General features: G+C 52.0%; 1 protein-coding gene across 2 annotated transcripts in view; it reads right to left on the bottom strand.

Annotated features, from left to right (window-relative positions):
- Positions 1–14,753, bottom strand: part of LOC100193922 (Spindle and kinetochore-associated protein 1 homolog) — a 32,583-nt gene extending 17,830 nt beyond the window's left edge. The window contains exons 1-2 of one of the 2 annotated variants that reach the window (XM_035960392.1): positions 14,527–14,753; positions 14,311–14,435 (exon numbers count right to left, since the gene is read on the bottom strand). In XM_035960392.1, coding sequence (XP_035816285.1) covers positions 14,311–14,435; positions 14,527–14,632 — 231 coding nt within the window. In that variant the 5' untranslated portion in view covers positions 14,633–14,753. The remainder of the gene's footprint in view (positions 1–14,310; positions 14,436–14,526) is intronic. The other variant, NM_001138994.2, reaches the window with a different exon arrangement.
- Between the last annotated feature and the right edge of the window lie 2,712 nt (positions 14,754–17,465).

The following is a 17,465-nucleotide window of genomic DNA, read 5'->3' as shown; positions in this document are numbered from 1 at the left end:
ATTTGGTAAAGATAGTAGCTCCCCCAAGCTCATCAGTGATTTCTTCAAATATGGGCATAGGATATTTGTTCTTGACTGTATATGCATTTAGCTTTCTATAGTCCACACACAACCTCCACTCCCCATCTTTCTTCTTTACCAACAGAATTGGAGATGCAAAGGGGCTAGAGCTGTGCTGTATCACTCCAGTATCCAACATCTCATGGACTTGTTTCTCTATTTCATCTTTTTGTTGTGGTGTATACCTGTATGGCCTCAGCCTAAATGGTTGAGCTCCAGGCATGAGAGGAATGGTATGATCCACTTTCCTTTTGGGAGGTAGGCCTTGGGGTTTCTGAAACAAATCCTGGTATCTCTCAATCAACTGAGACACGGGCCTGGGTATGTCCAGCTGTTCATTTTCAGTTACTTCTCTTAGTTCTAAGATTTGCTCCATAGCTTCGTTCCTGACTAAGCCTTTCAGTTGGGAAGAAGACAGATGGTGGCATGTCTGCAACTGAGGAACTATTCCTTGCAGGTGAATTGTTTTCCCTTGGTATTCAAATTTCATCCACTTTTCTGCCCAATGAACAGACATAGGACAGTACTTCTCCTGCCAATCCATACCAAGTATGAAGTCATACCCACTCAGAGGTAACACCTTGAAATCAGTACAAAAGTTGATACCCCCACACACAGCCATTGGCAATTAGACACCAGATAATTGCTCCACATGCAACCGCCATCAGCTACTTTTACTTGCAGGGGCTGTTTCAATTTCTGTGAATCAGACATGACCCCCATTAGATGACTTCCCATGAAGCTGGCTGAGCTACCGGAATCAACAAGTATTAGGACCTGTTGACAGTGAATTGAAGCCCATAGTCAGATGGCTCTGTTACCCTCTCCTCCTCCACTCACTGCAGCAGCTGAGATAGCCAACACTGCTTCCTCGGTTGTTTTGTCAGTTTAATCCTCTGTCTCTTCATTGCCATCCTCTTCTTCAGCTGAATTGACAACATTTCCTCCACTAGGTGCAAGGGAACACTAGTAGAGCATTTACGGTTATGCCCCCATCTATCTCCACACTTGAAACACAATCCCTTGGCCCTTCTGTATGCTTTCAAAGCTGTGAGTCTGTTGTCATCAGGTTTGATACTGGATCCCGACTGACGGTGACGGTCTTCCCTTGGTGTGTACGCCACTTGGGCAGTAGGCACATGTTATGGTTTATAGTAGGAGGCCTAAACAGCCCTCTAGTCGGCCCATTATAGAGGGACATATAGATAAGGATTAGGAGGATCCTTAGATAAGGAGAATCTGTTTAGAGATCCTAATATTAAGGAGTCTGTTTTTTAAGGAGAGTCTGTTAGAGTTCCTAAGATTAAGGAGTATGTTTAGAGTTGGACTATAAAGTCCAGGCGTCTGTAATCAATTGGAAGCATTGATCAATCTAAGAAGTGATTGTTCCCTGCCTCACCTGTGTTCCGCACCTCACCTAAGTTCCCAGCCGAGCGGCAGCACGGCGCCCCTTCGCTCCCGCTCGTCCAGCCAACTTGATACTCACTCCTATAATCTGCGCAGCCGAGGTGTTTCTACCAATTTGGTATCGGAGATGCCAGGATCCAACACCGACGACAGTGCAGCGTCCGCCACCCAGGCGTCGGAGTTGGCAGCGATCACCACCGCCCTTGCCGAAGTCCAGCGCCAACTAGGGGCCTTCGCAACGCAGATGTCCTCCATGTCCTCGCGCATTGCAGCAGTGGAGACTCCGCCTGCATCAGCGGCGCTGTCCCTTCCAGCAAGCTGCCCCTATGGCTTGCCCGGGTATGGAGGCATACCCCCCACCACGACGCCAACTGATGATGTGCCACCACCCACCACCACCCAGCTCCCAATCCATCTTCTACCATTGCCACATTCCCCTTCGCCCATCCCACATTATCCACCACCTACACTGCCATCTCTCAACACCATTCCCCATACTCCTACTGCAGGAGTTCCTCGCTTCCATCGCCTCGAATTTGCCCTATTTGACGGCAAGGAAGACCCCCTCCAGTGGCTCAATCGATGCGAACAATTCTTTGAAGGTCAGCGCACGCTGGAGGATGAGAAAGTCTGGCTCGCATCCTATCACATGACAGGAATTGCCCGGACGTGGTACACCCAGCTACAGCGCGACGAACCTTCCATGTCATGGGAACTCTTCAAGCAGCATTGCCAACTCCGCTTTGGGCCCCCATTACGCAGCAATCCTCTCGGCGAACTGGCACGCCTTCCATTCCGCACGACAGTGGATGACTACCAGGAGAGGTTTTGGGACCTGCTAGCCCAAACAGCTCCACTGTCACAGGAGCAGAAGGTACATCTGTTTACGGCTGGACTTCCGGAGCGTATCAAGATCGACGTGGAACTCATGGCACCACGGGATATCAATCACGCCTTGAGTTTGGCGCGCGCATATGAACGGAGGTCACAAGTGCTCGATCACCAGCCGACATCAACCACCAACAAGACCATGCGTCAACCCCAACGCCCGTCTGTACCAGTACCGGCACCTCAACCAGCGATTCCTGCAGCTCCCAGTACAGGACAGCAGCGAACATTCAAGAAGTTGACGCCTGCCGAGATGGCTGAGCGGCGTCGCCAGGGACTTTGTTATAATTGTGATGAACAGTATGTCCGTGGACATCGCTGCCCTAAATTGTTCTATCTTGAGGTCACGGACTATGAGGAAGATGAATCTATAGAGGCCGATTCAGTGCCAGGGGACCCAACACCAGTGATCTCCTTACATGCCCTCACGGGTATCCATTCTGAGAGTACCTTGCAGCTGGAAGTACATATCATGGGGAAAGCTCTTACAACCCTGTTGGACACAGGATCTACTCACAACTTCATCAACCAAGACACGGCACGCGCTCTGAAACTGGACTACCAGCCAAGCCCAGCCCTCCAGGCATCTGTGGCCAATGGGGATAAAATCATGTGTTGTAAGCTCTCCAACAGCATCAGCTTGACTATCGGCCAGGAAGACTTTCTGATGGATGCTTACGCCATCCCAATTGATTCTTTCGACATCATTCTCGGGGTCAAATTCTTGCGCACTTTGGGGCCAACACTTTGGGACCTCGAGAACCTGTGCCTAGCTTTCTGGAGAAGGGGACAACGAATTGTGTGGAAAGGACTGGGATCAGATCGGAAGGCCATTAATGTGTACCCAGCAGTGAGAACAATTAGCACAGATATCACAACCACCAAACCGATGATGGATCGTCTGCTCCTGCAATTTCAGAAGGTGTTTGCTACGCCCAGTGACCTTCCTCCAGCAAGAAGGTGTGATCACAGGATCCACCTTTTGCCAGGAACAGCACCCGTTGCAGTTAGGCCATATAGGTACCCACAGCTTCAAAAGGATGAATTGGAGGCACAATGCACAGCCATGTTACAACAGGGGATTATCCGCTACAGCACATCAGCTTTTTCAGCTCCAGTACTCCTAGTGAAAAAGAGGGACAAATCATGGCGCTTCTGCATTGATTATAGAGCACTGAATGAGAAAACAGTCAAAGACAAATTCCCTATACCCGTGGTTGATGAGCTGCTAGATGAACTGCAAGGGGCACATTTCTTCACTAAATTGGACCTCCGATCCGGCTACCATCAAGTCCGTGTTCATCCAGAAGACGTACACAAAACAGCCTTCAGGGCACACCATGGGCACTTTGAGTTTCTGGTTATGCCATTTGGTCTCTCAAATGCCCCAGCGACATTTCAGGCGTTGATGAATGAAGTACTGGGTCAGTTCCTTCGCCGGTTTGTCCTAGTATTCTTTGATGACATCCTCATCTATAGTGCCACATGGTCAGACCACCTCATACATGTCAAGGCTGTCCTACAGACCCTGCTGACCAACAATTTGTTTGTCAAACAGTCCAAATGTGAATTCGGCGCGACATCCGTTGCTTATTTAGGGCACATCATCTCAGCTAAAGGAGTGGCTATGGACAGCAGCAAGGTGGAAGCAGTTACTTCTTGGCCGATCCCAAAGGCACGAGGACTGCGGGGATTTCTGGGATTGGCAGGCTACTACCGGAAATTTATCAAGGAATTTGGGTTAATCGCTGCACCGTTAACCAAACTCCTAAAGAAAGAAGGCTTTTAGTGGTCTCCAGAAGCCGACTCCGCCTTCCAAGCGCTCAAACGGGCACTCTCATCAGCACCAGTCCTGCAGCTTCCTGACTTTGAACGGACTTTCACTGTGGATTGTGATGCCTCGGGCTCGGGGTTTGGTGCTGTCCTACACCAAGATCACGGCCCAATAGCTTTTTTTAGCCGGCCATTTGCAGCCCGACACATAAAATTGGAAGCATATGAGCGCGAGCTCATTGGGTTGGTACAGGCAATACGTCACTGGCGTCCTTATTTATGGGGCAGACGATTTGTGGTACGAACTGACCATTTCAGTCTCAAGTTCATACTAGATCAACGACTATCCACGGTACCACAACATTAGTGGATTAGTAAGTTGTTTGGCTTTGACTTCACAGTGGAATATCGGGCAGGACGACTCAACACAGTGGCTGATTCTTTATCTCGCAGGGACACAACTGAAAGTTCAGTCCATACCATATCAACCCCAACATTCCAGCTGTACCAAGAATTGCAGGCAGAATGTGCTAATAATGATGAGTGGAAACTCCTCCAGGCTCAGATTACAGAGGGATCCCTAGAGGCCCCATGGCAGATACGGGAAGGCTTGATACTGCACGGCCGCAGGGTGTTTATCCCAACATCATCCAAACTCATTCCCTCAATACTGGAGGCCGCACACTCAGCAGGACATGGTGGAGTACAAAAGACGCTGCATCGATTAAGAGCTGATTTCTTCATTCACAAGGATAGGACACTGGTACAAGATTGGGTCAAATCATGTGCAATCTGTCAGAGGAACAAAACAGAGTCGCTGCATCCCGCAGGGCTCCTCCAACCGCTGGAAGTCCCAATACAAATATGGACAGACATCTCAATGGATTTCATTGAGGGTTTACCAAAGGTCCATGGTAAGTCTGTCATATTAACAGTGGTTGATCGGTTCTCTAAATATGCCCACTTTATTGCCCTCAGTCATCCTTACACAGCTGCGACTGTGGCACGAGCATTTTTTATTGACATAGTGCGGCTGCATGGGTTCCCAAGTTCCATAGTCAGCGATAGAGATCCAGTTTTCACCGGACATAACTGGAGGGATCTGTTCAAGCTAACAGGTGTCAAGTTAAGAATGAGTACTGCTTTTCACCCCCAAACTGATGGTCAGTCGGAAGCAGTCAACAAAACTATTGCCATGTATTTGAGGTGCATCACGGGAGACAGGCCAAGAGCTTGGGTGGACTGGCTTGCATGGGCGGAATACTGTTACAATACATCATACCACTCAGCATTGAAGACAACTCCTTTTCGTGTAGTATATGGCAGGGATCCACCACCTCTCATTCCATATAAGCAGGGGACAGCAGACACTCAAGTTGTGGATGATATGCTACGGGAAAGAGATATATTTCTAGGGGAAGTCAGAGATAGGCTGCTGCAAGCTCAAGAGCATGCCAAAAAGTTTTATGATGGCTGACACCGGGATCTCGAGTTCGATGTGGATGACTGGGTCTGGCTCCGTCTCCTCAATCGACAAGCTCAGTCACTGGTCGAACGACCCAAAGGGAAATTGGGACCGCGATATGCGGGACCATTTCGTATTCTTGAGCGCGTGGGCGCAGTAGCATATCGTCTGGAGTTACCAGAAGGGGCACGAATTCATGATGTCTTTCACGTGGGACTCCTTAAGCCTTTCCGGGGTACCCCTCCTGTCCTGCCCCCAGACCTCCCACCTATGCAAAATGGCCGGCTTCTGCCATCGCCAGAGAAGATAATAAGAGCAAGGATGCAGCACGGACAATGGCAGGTGTTGGTGCACTGGAATGGTACTCAGTCAGTAGATGCAACATGGGAACCTCTACAACAGTTCAAGGCTTCATATCCGCAGTTTCAGCTCGAGGACGAGCTGTTCGTCGAGGGGGGGAGAAATGTTATGGTTTATAGTAGGAGGCCTAAACAGCCCTCTAGTCGGCCCATTATAGAGGGACATATAGATAAGGATTAGGAGGATCCTTAGATAAGGAGAATCTGTTTAGAGATCCTAATATTAAGGAGTCTGTTTTTTAAGGAGAGTCTGTTAGAGTTCCTAAGATTAAGGAGTCTGTTTAGAGTTGGACTATAAAGTCCAGGCGTCTGTAATCAATTGGAAGCATTGATCAATCTAAGAAGTGATTGTTCCCTGCCTCACCTGTGTTCCGCACCTCACCTAAGTTCCCAGCCGAGCGGCAGCACGGCGCCCCTTCGCTCCCGCTCGTCCAGCCAACTTGATACTCACTCCTATAATCTGCGCAGCCGAGGTGTTTCTACCAGCACACCTTTGATGTGGCTTCATAAACCCCCTGAATTCCGTCCTTCTACCATCCTTCCTTCCTGAATCCTGAGGTTGTCAGGATGTCCTCCTGTAAAAGAGCAAGGGAGCAAGCAGTATCTAGGTCTGAATGATGGAATAAGTCTTGAGCATCTAGAGGACAGTCTGCTTTTGACTGTCCTCTGTAGTCCTTTAGCATCTAGAGGACAGCTTGACTGTCCTCTGTAGTCTCTTTAGCATCTAGAGGACAACAGTCGCTTTTTGACTGTCCTCTATAGTCGCTTTAGCATCTAGAGGACAACAGTCGCTTTTGACTGTCCTCTGTAGTCTCTTTAGCATCTAGAGGACAATCCTGTTGTGTAGTGTGTGTGAGAAGGTGTGGTAGTGCAGCCCCTAGGGCTATAAATATGTGTCCCCAACCCCTCTAAGGGTATGGCATTGTGTAGTGTTTGAGGAAATAAACAGAAAATTGCCCCAATTCATAGTGTCATCCTCTTGATGAGAGTTAGAGTCCCTCTACTTACAATTGGTATCAGAGCCAAACTATCCTGCAGCCTAAACATCTCGTGCTCATCTCCTTCCCACGCCTCTCCCCACACTCAGTCGGCAGCAAGAGCTCCAACTGTTCCTTCCTCCCCTGCTCAGACGAGCAGCCTTTCGTCTGAGACAGCCTCTTCCACACGCAGCGACCCCTCACTAGCCCACCATGTCCCTACGCTCGGCCACTTCGAGTGTGCGGCGCCAGCAGGAGGCCGAGGTCGCCGCGGCACAAGAACGCGAGCGAGCAGCAGCAGCGGCTGCAGCGACAGCGGCGAGGGCAGCACGGTTGGCGGCGGCGGAACTGGCAGCGGCGAGAGCAGAAGTAGAAGCAGCGGAGGCGGCGGATGCTGCACGTGCGGCGGCAACAGAGCTCGAGGTTCTGCGCGGCAGTAGAGCTGGCAGCTCTGCTTCTGTCGACGATAACACCGACGAAGAGCTCAGGCTGGCGAGGGAAGCAGCGCGAGAGCAGGCGGCACAGTGGGCAGCCGCGCATCCCCATGGGGGCGCGCGTGGCGGCAGCCCAGATAGGCGCCGACGCGCTGACGGTGCTCCAGGCGAGGGCGCACGCGGCGGCAGCCCAGACGGGCGTAGACGCGCCGGCGGTGCTCCCGGCGGCGGCGACCGAGTCGATGGAGATCGCGGCCTCTACAGGCGGCGCGGTTCTCCCTCCCCGGATCGGTACCATGGTCGCCGCATGGCCCAGGCCATTGTCAGGGACATCGGTCCCGGCGGTGGGTGGCCTACCCTCACCAAGACCAACTACGTCGAGTGGGCCGCGGTGATGAGGGTACGGCTCCAGGTTCGCCACATGTGGGAAGCAGTTCGGTACGACGACGTCGACTACCACGAGGATCGGCGGGCGTTGGATGCCCTCATTGCTGCAGTCCCGCCCGAGATACAGTTTTCGCTTTCCCAGAAGCGGACTGCCAAGGAGGCCTAGGACGCCATCGCTGCGACCCGCATCGGCAGCGATCGTGCCTGCAAGACCACACTGCAGGCACTTCGCAAGGAGTGGGAGAACCTGGCCTTCAAGCCAGGTGAGGATGTTGATGACTTTGCTCTCCGCCTCAACACTCTGTTGCAGAAGATGGTGCAGTTCGGCGACGACACCTACGATGAGGAGAGAGCTGTTGAGAAGCTCTTTCGTTGCATCCCCGAGAAGTACAGGCAGATTGCTCGCTCGATCGAGTCTCTGCTAGACCTCTCCACGATGACGATCGAAGAGGCGATTGGTCGCCTCAAGGTGGTCGACGGCGACGAACCACAGGCTCTCTCTGGGCCTATCACTATCGGCGGGAAGCTACATCTCACTCGAGAGCAGTGGGAGGCCTGCCATGGTGACAAGAAGAAGGGGGAGTCCTCCTCGACACGAGGCCGCAAACGCGGCAAGCCGCGCAAGGCGCGTGGAGGCGCCCAGGCCGGGGCGCGAGGACATTCTGAGGGTGGTGCCCGTGGAGGTGCCCAAGGCGGCGCCGTCGGCAACAAGAAGCCGGCACGAGACGACGGTTGTCACAACTGCGGCAAGCTTGGCCACTGGGCCAGGGACTGTCGGCAGCCACGACGTGGCCAGGCCAACGTCGCACAAGCGGAGGCGGAGGAGGAGGCCCTGCTCCTGGCACATGCAAGCATCGAGCCATCTCCAGCGGCACCGGCCGCAGCGGAACTCCTCCACCTTGATGAGTCGAAAGCACGCGCTTTCCTCGGCGACGGCTCCAGCAAAGACATGATCGAAGGATGGTGCCTCGACACCGGCGCCACTCATCACATGACCGGCCGACGGGAGTTCTTCACCGAGCTTGACTCTAGCGTCCGAGGCTCCGTCAAGTTTGGGGACGCCTCCGGCGTAGAGATCAAGGGCACCGGCTCAGTCGTCTTCACCGCGGCGTCTGGTGAGCACAGGCTGCTCACCGGAGTCTACTACATCCCCGCATTGAGGAACTCTATCATCAGCTTGGGACAACTGGATGAGAACGGTTCGCGCGTGGAGGTCGAGCACGGAGTCATGAGGATCTGGGATCCCTCTCGTCGCCTTCTTGCCAAGGTACGCAGGAGTCCAAATCGGCTATACATCCTCAATGTGAAGGTGGCACAACCTTGCTGCCTTGCTGCTCGTCGAAACGACGGGGCATGGCAGTGGCACGAGCGCTTCGGGCACCTTAACTTCGAGGCCCTGAAGCGGCTCAGTGCCAAGGAGATGGTACGAGGACTGTCGTGCCTTGACCATGTGGAGCAATTCTGCGATGTCTGCGTGTTGACAAAGCAGAGACGGCTCCCCTTTCCCCAGCAGTCGAGCTTCCGAGCCAAGGAGAGGCTCGAGCTCGTGCATGGGGACTTGTGTGGCCCGGTGACACCAGCCACACCAGGAGGACGACGCTACTTCTTGCTGCTCGTCGACGATCTCTCCCGCTATATGTGGGTGATGATCCTTGGCAGCAAGGGAGAGGCTGCGAACGCCATCAGGCGTGTGCAGGTCGCTGCAGAGGCGGAGTGCGGCCGCAAGCTGCGCGTGCTGCGCACCGACAACGGCGGCGAATTCACGGCGGCTGAGTTCGCGTCGTACTGCGCGGATGAGGGCGTTCAGCGCCACTACTCCGCGCCGTACAGCCCGCAACAGAACGGCGTCGTCGAGCGGCGCAACCAGACAGTTGTGGGGATGGCTCGGGCTCTCCTCAAGCAGAGAGGAATGCCGGCTGTCTTCTGGGGAGAGGCGGTGGTGACAGCGGTTTACATCCTCAACCGCTCGCCCACCAAGGCTCTCAACGGGATGACACCGTACGAGGCTTGGCATGGGCGCAAGCCGGCGGTCTCTCATCTACGGGTCTTCGGCTGCCTCGTGTTCACCAAGGAGCTTGGCCACATCAGCAAGCTCGACGATAGGAGCACCCCGGGGGTGTTCATTGGCTACGCGGAGGGCTCGAAGGCCTACCGCATCCTTGACCCAAGAACACAGCGTGTGCGCACGGCGCGCGATGTAGTGTTCGACGAAGGGCGAGGATGGGCGTGGGACAAGGCGGTGGACGACGGCGCGACTCCGACGTACGACTTCACCATCGAGTACGTCCACTTTGAGGGAGCTAGGGGAGTAGGCAACTCTTCTCCGAGCAGGTCTACCCCAGCCCCCAAGTCTCCACCGACTCTAGCGCCAAACTCTCCAGCTCCTGCTACAACGAGCTCTTCACCACCACGCACTCCAGCCACGACTCTGGCTACAGCGAGCTCTTCGCCACCACGTACTCCAGCACCGACGGTACCCTCTCCGGGAACGTCCTCTCCGACACCAGCTCGTGTCGAGCACGACCCAGTGGAGCTCGTGACCCCTCTGTCCCGCGACGAGGAGCGCGTCGACGCGTGCTACGACGGCGAGCCGTTGCGGTATCGAAGGGTGGAGGGCCTTCTCATCGACCCGTCGATGCCAGGCCCTGCATCTCGCATTCTGGCAGGAGAGTTGCATCTTGCATGCGACGATGGTGAGCCTCGGTCTTTCGCGGAGGCCGATAAACATGCGGCTTAGCGTGCCGCGATGCAGTCGGAGATAGACGCGGTTGAGACGAACCGCACCTGGGAGCTCGCTGATCTCCCTCATGGTCATCGCGCGATCACCCTTAAATGGGTGTTCAAATTGAAGAGGGATGAAGCCGGCGCCATCGTCAAGCACAAGGCTCGCTTGGTGGCACGCGGTTTCCTACAGCAGGAGGGGATCGACTTCGACGATGCTTTCGCCCCCGTGGCACGGATGGAATCCGTGCGACTCCTCCTTGCGCTGTCAGCCCAACAGGGCTGGCACGTTCATCACATGGACGTCAAGTCGGCGTTTCTTAACGGCGACTTAAAGGGGGAGGTGTACGTACACCAGCCGCCAGGTTTTGCGATCCCTGGCAAGGAGGGCAAGGTGTTGCGCCTGCGCAAGGCTCTCTATGGCCTGCGACAGGCACCGAGGGCGTGGAATGCCAAGCTGGATTCCACGCTCAAAGGAATGGGTTTCACGCCAAGCCCGCACGAGGCGGCCATCTATCGGCGGGGCAATGGAGGAAGTGCCCTGCTGGTGGGTGTCTACGTCGACGACTTGGTGATCACCGGCGCCAAGGATGCAGAGGTGGCAGCGTTCAAGGAAGAGATGAAGGCCACCTTCCAAATGAGTGACCTGGGGCATCTCTCCTTCTACCTGGAATTGAGGTGCACCAGGGAGACTCCGGGATCACACTTCGCTAGACCGCCTACGCCAAGCGCATTGTTGAGCTAGCTGGGCTCACCGACTGCAACCCAGCTCTCACTCCGATGGAGGAGAGGCTGAAGCTGAGTCGCGACAGCACGACGGAGGAGGTGGATGCTACACAGTACCGGCGTCTTGTGGGGAGCCTTCGCTACCTCGTCCACACACGGCCTGACTTGGCATACTCCGTCGGCTACGTTAGTCGGTTCTTGCAGCGACCGACGACGGAGCATGAGCAGGTTGTGAAGAGGATCATCCGCTATGTTGCGGGGACTCTCGACCACGGTCTCTACTACCCGAGGTGCCCTAGGGAGGCACACCTTGTCGGGTACAGCGACAGCGACCACGCCGGTGACATCGACACTAGCAAGAGCACAAGCGGGATCCTCTTCTTCCTCGGCAAGTGCCTCATTAGCTGGCAGTCGGTCAAGCAGCAGGTGGTGGCCATGTCCAGCTGCGAGGCCGAGTACATAGCGGCGTCCACTATTTCGACTCAGGCTCTCTGGCTGGCTCGACTGCTCGGTGATCTCCTCGGGAGAGACATTGGAGCGGTGGAACTCAGGGTGGACAGCCAGTCCGCTCTGGCATTGGCCAAGAACCCCGTGTTCCATGAACGGAGCAAGCACATCCGGCTGAGATACCACTTCATCCGAGACTGCTTGGCAGAAGGGAGCATCAAGGCGCGCTACATCAACACCAAGGATCAGCTTGCAGACCTGCTCACCAAGCCCCTTGGGAAGATCAAGTTTGTTGAGCTTTGCTCCAGGTCCGGGATGGCCCAACTTTCTCACAAGACGACGCCCAAGACTTAGGGGGAGAATGATGGAATAAGTCTTGAGCATCTAGAGGACAGCCTGCTTTTGACTGTCCTCTGTAGTCCTTTAGCATCTAGAGGACAGCTTGACTGTCCTCTGTAGTCTCTTTAGCATCTAGAGGACAACAGTCGCTTTTTGATTGTCCTCTGTAGTCGCTTTAGCATCTAGAGGACAACAGTCGCTTTTGACTGTCCTCTGTAGTCTCTTTAGCATCTAGAGGACAATCCTGTTGTGTAGTGTGTGTGAGAAGGTGTGGTAGTGCAGCCCCTAGGGCTATAAATATGTGTCCCCAACCCCTCTAAGGGTATGGCATTGTGTAGTGTTTGAGGAAATAAACAGAAAATTGCCCCAACTCATAGTGTCATCCTCTTGATGAGAGTTAGAGTCCCTCTACTTACACTGAAGGCCTTTGAATTACTACTACAGATTTAATCTCATCCGTGAGCCCATCAACAAATCTAGCAGTGATCATGGATGAAGTTAACTGGGTTTCATGAGCAAGTAACTGGTGCATGAGAATATCAAACTCCTCTATGTATTCTGCTACAGATGTCTGCTGGTAGATGTGGTAAAACTGCCTAATCAGCAAATTATGTTGATCTCTACCAAAACGGGTATTCAAGTGTAAACAAAACTCTTCCCAATTCATCTCCCTCAATCTATTTTCTACAGCATGTAACCAAAATACTGTTGGGACCTTGAAATGCATGATGGCCAGCTTAATCCACATCTCTGGCTCTACGACATAAAATTCAAAATAAGTTTCACACCGTCGTTTCCATAATTTTGGGGTTGGGTCCATCACATGAAGGGAAATCCATATTCCGAACTGCAGAACCCATCCCCGATCCGTGAGACCAACCCCCAAAAGAATTTCACCCCATGGTTTCGAATTGGAATGGATCACAATTTGAGGGGTGGGATCGTAACTCCGACCGGAGTGGGTGACCGGAACATATCGTTCCCGACAGCACCCGCTCTCCGGTAAGGGTCTGACGAGTGGTGGCGATTATGCCCGTGCATCGTCTCCGTAGAAGGTGGTTCCAGATGTGCGAAACCCGACGCACCATTCGTCGCCTTAATTTCTGCCTTCGATGAAGCAGATACAGATCTCTGCGCCACTTCATTCACCTTGGCTGGATGGCTTGGAGCGCCTCGGCGATCTCTGTCACCCTGGTCTCCACTTCGGGTCGCCACCTCTGGAACTCCACTTGTTCCCCCATCACGCTCTTCACCGTGGATTCCATGTTGCCAATCGCCGTCTGCGTCACCTCCATTCTCGGATGTGTCTCTTTGTTCCCTTCCTCAATTTTCGCCAACAACTACGTCACCAGATCATCACTCTTCGCCGGTGCCATAGCTTCGGCCTTCAATTGCAGCCTCGTCCGGTAGTCGTGGTGGTGCTCCAGCACGGCTCCGAATACCAACTGTTACGATCGCTATTACTTTCACTCCTCAAGACGAACACACAGGTGCGCCTCCGCAGCAAATCCGCCGCTGGGTGGTATTTCGTATTGTGATAGTGTCTGCCGCCGCCTAGGTTCAGCCAAGTTCACATGTCTTATTACAGCACATAGTATATATATATCATCCGATGGGCCTGGTCCGACTGGCCTAATTTCTCCACTGCTCGCCTATGTACTTGGGATTTGGCATGCGTTCCCTTTTTCTTCCTGCTTCAGCCTTCATCTTTTCTTTCAGTACTTCTTGCCCATCGTCATTGCCTTTGGTACTGCTGACACATGGTACCGGCCTATACAACTAATCCATGTCCATCTCATAGGTTTATTGAGAAATTCTTCAAATATATATTTGTTATGAGTGTTCGGATTGAATATGACTCACTTCATGCACGATTGCTCAACAGTTCTTATACTCTCACTATGTCCAAGGCATTGTCTAATCTACTAGCTAAAGAGACTCGTCTAGTCGTCTTAAACACCAGCAGCTCCTGATATTATGGCAGCCGTGGATGTTGCAAATACTAACAGTTGAGTAATTGTCTGGGACGTGGCATGTGGAGTCAGCGAGTGTGGGGAAGGTTGGTGTGTGTGATCCCTTTGGGTTGATGCATCACGTGTTTGGGTGTACCCAGCTAGATGCAAATCGATTCAAATCGCCACACCCACACCTATCTCTCGGATATGAGTACCTTGCTCCTTATGCTAGCATCGTAGTTAATGCAAGTGAAACATGGTATGATTATGAGGACGACAACACGATTGTTGTTGATTGTGGCATTGACAACACGCACGAATCTGGCGGATCAGAATGCGTAGGGACTCAAATCAGAGGAGCGCCGTCTATACCTTGGCCTTAGGGATGGCGTCAAGCTCCTCCTGAAGGCGGCGGCTGATGGTTTCCACCTGCGACTCCATCGCCGTCACCAACGCGTCCACGTTGGCGAGGTCGGGCAGCGCCGTGGCCGGGAACACTGAAAAAAAGGTGTGGAAAATGGGGACCCACCTGGGGTTAGGTGACAAGGCGAGCGAGGATTCATGGAAGCAAAGGAAAAGCGAGCGTACTGCTGCGGGCGAGGACGAGGTCCTGCAACTCCATGACTTGGGACTTGAAGGCGGCGGCCACGGCGTCCAGTGGCGGGGTGGCGCGGCTACCGTCGTCCACTTCCATGGAAAGAAGAGGCGGCGGGTTGGCGGCGGTGCGGAATGAAAAGGCGAGTGGCGGCGGTGCGGACGAGAGAAATTTGGAATTATGCCAATATGAGAGCTGGTTTTCGTTACTTCCACATCGAGCGAGCGGGTTTTGTCTGTGTGCCGTTATAAAACCTGACCCCAAACACTATTAAAATTAAAATATTCTATAAAATAATATTCTATAAAATAAATGAATAGAATTGATAATAAGAAAATTGCAAAAAAAAGGGAATTTAAAAGAGGAACTCATTAAAATATCAGATTGGGGAGGAAGGTCGGAATTAGCAATTATAATATCATTTCCTTGTCTAATAAAATTGAAAAATGATCAACTTTCTCTAACCGCTCTGTCGTATCTCAGTGTTAATGTACATCGTATGGTACAGACAAAACGGGGGTGGAGTCAACGCCCTGGAGTGCCACTGTGGCCTGCTTGGAGGCAGCGGACACCACGGGCACGGCTAGCTTGAGGGCCTCGTAGCTGGCAGTGGCACTTTTCAGAACCGGAAGCGCCGGTTTGACGGCCTCGCCCAACGCATGAGCACGGTCGCCACCTGCTCCGCGGCCTTGCCGCCGACGTCGATGGCCTGGCTCACCGTGTCCACTTCCTGCGCAACGAGTCCAACCACAACGCATGGAACGAATTACTATTGTGCGCTCCAACAAGAGCGGCGGTCCGCTGACGCCGAATTTTTTTTATTTTAACCCTACTTTTAAAAAATATTTACGTTTGGACCCCTAAAAATTTTATTTGCAACTTTAGACCCGATGCTCGGTGCCACAGCTATGACGCCGAGATATGACGTGGCAGCAACGGATACCTGCGTATAGGGCTGACCTGACATCGATGTAGCGGCGACGCGGCCTCGTAGCTCGGTGCCACAGATCTTGGCGCCGAGCTACGGAGGCCTATAAAACCGCCGCGATGCTGGCCGAGAGCAGCACAATTTCTCTCATTTCAAAACTTCGTCAAATTTATTTGGATTCAAAGATTCGAGTTGGTTTACTTCGTAGACTAAGGTATAGTGCCCAACTGATTTGTTTTGTATATTGGGTTGTTAGTTTTATAGTTGCTCATAGTTTCATAGTTTGATAGTTTGTGTAAACTTATTATATTATCATTTCGTTTATTAGTTTGATAGTTGCTCATAATATATATAGTATCATTAATATGATGAGTATATTTTATTTGATAGTTTGTGTAAACCTGTTATAAAGCATATTAGGTACAAGTGATAATTATAATTGTTTATTAGATGAAAGACATGTACCGAGAGGCGTTGTGGCAGAAGAGAGGTCGTCCTCGGGAGTTATATCCGGACGTATCTAGTAAGGATGCTCCTGTTCCTCCTGAACTCCCCGTGCCTAACTGTGACTGTGGCAGACTGGCTTGGGTACATCAATCCCAACATCCAGACACGGTTGCTCGCTGCTACTACCTTTGTGGCGGTTTGGACGTATGTAGCTTATGACTTGTCACTTAATTTTGTTCGCATTCATTATTTTGTAGATGTGTAATAGTGCTTCGTTCCATTGTTTTAGGGGCACCAGAGGTGTTTCTTTTTCCAGTGGATCGACGGTCCTGATAAATTTGACCCTCGATATCTTCTTTTCGTTAATTGGTTGAGTGGAAGGACTAGTCATGAGCGTTTTAAGCGTTGGGTACCTCCTCCCCCGAATCCTCCACCAATGACGGATGCGGAGAAGGAGGTAGCAACAGAAAGACGGATGGACTCACCGCCTCGATGCGATTGTGGAGACCGTGATGTCATCGACGAAGACTATGAGAAGCAGTTCTGTTGTCCGAACATTGATTATGTGAGCCCATTGATACGCTAAATGTATGAACTAGTTATTTTTTACAATAAATTACTAATTTTTTCTCCTGCAGCCATACGGGTGGCGTAAGTGTCGTTTCAGAGAGTGGTTGTATGGTCCTTTGTCCCATTGGCCAGAGCCAGAGGTAAAGGAAAAGAGATACAATCAGTGGGCGGAAGAAGAGTTGAAATTTGATCCAGTACTATGCAAATGTGGTATTGAAGCTAAGTATGGATTAGTTCCTCCAAGCTTGGTGTTGGATATTTTTGTGGACATATGGTCGATTACGATGAGGTTGGTATTTTTTTGCACCAGCTGTAATGTTATAGCGGTACTTACTATTTTTTTGTAGGAGACGAGGAAATGCAGTTGGGAGAGTTACGACGACAAAGGAGAGGTGATGCGCACAATAGAGTCCAAAAGACTAATGGGACAGAAGATGCGTTGTGGATCTCAGCTCGTCGATTCGTACATTAATGATCGCATACGTGACATGCGTAGGGAAGCAAAATCTGCCTTTTATGATAGCCCGAAGCGTGCAGAGTATAGGAGGTTGAAGGCGGCAGATGAGAAGAGAACACAGGATGCAAGGGAATGGGAAGCGGCTCAAGCCGAGAAACAGATGTTGGATAATCTTGCTGATCGCCTTAAGGGAAGTGGGTGAGAAAAATGATACTATAATTATGTTAGTACAATTTATTTATCTATACTTTGCTAACTTATTTTGCTCATTATATTTGCAGAGATTGGATGTGGCGTAAACTATTTGGTCGATGAGGAGCATGCAAGATATGTTCAGGATAAAATGGCGACGGTTGAGCTGACGGAGGAGGAGGAGGACGACACATCTAGATTGAGTGAGCTTATCGCTCTTGCAGAGGCAGGATTACATGAAGAAGAGGAGGAGGACACATCTAGATTGAGTGAGCTCATCGCACTAGCTGAGGCAGGATTACTTGCTCAAGAGGAAGAGGATGAGTTTATGTCTCAGG

This window comes from Zea mays, chromosome 7, assembly GCF_902167145.1.
Source record: "Zea mays cultivar B73 chromosome 7, Zm-B73-REFERENCE-NAM-5.0, whole genome shotgun sequence".
Classification (NCBI taxonomy): Eukaryota; Viridiplantae; Streptophyta; class Magnoliopsida; order Poales; family Poaceae; genus Zea; species Zea mays.
This window is presented reverse-complemented; position numbering and strand designations above follow the sequence as displayed.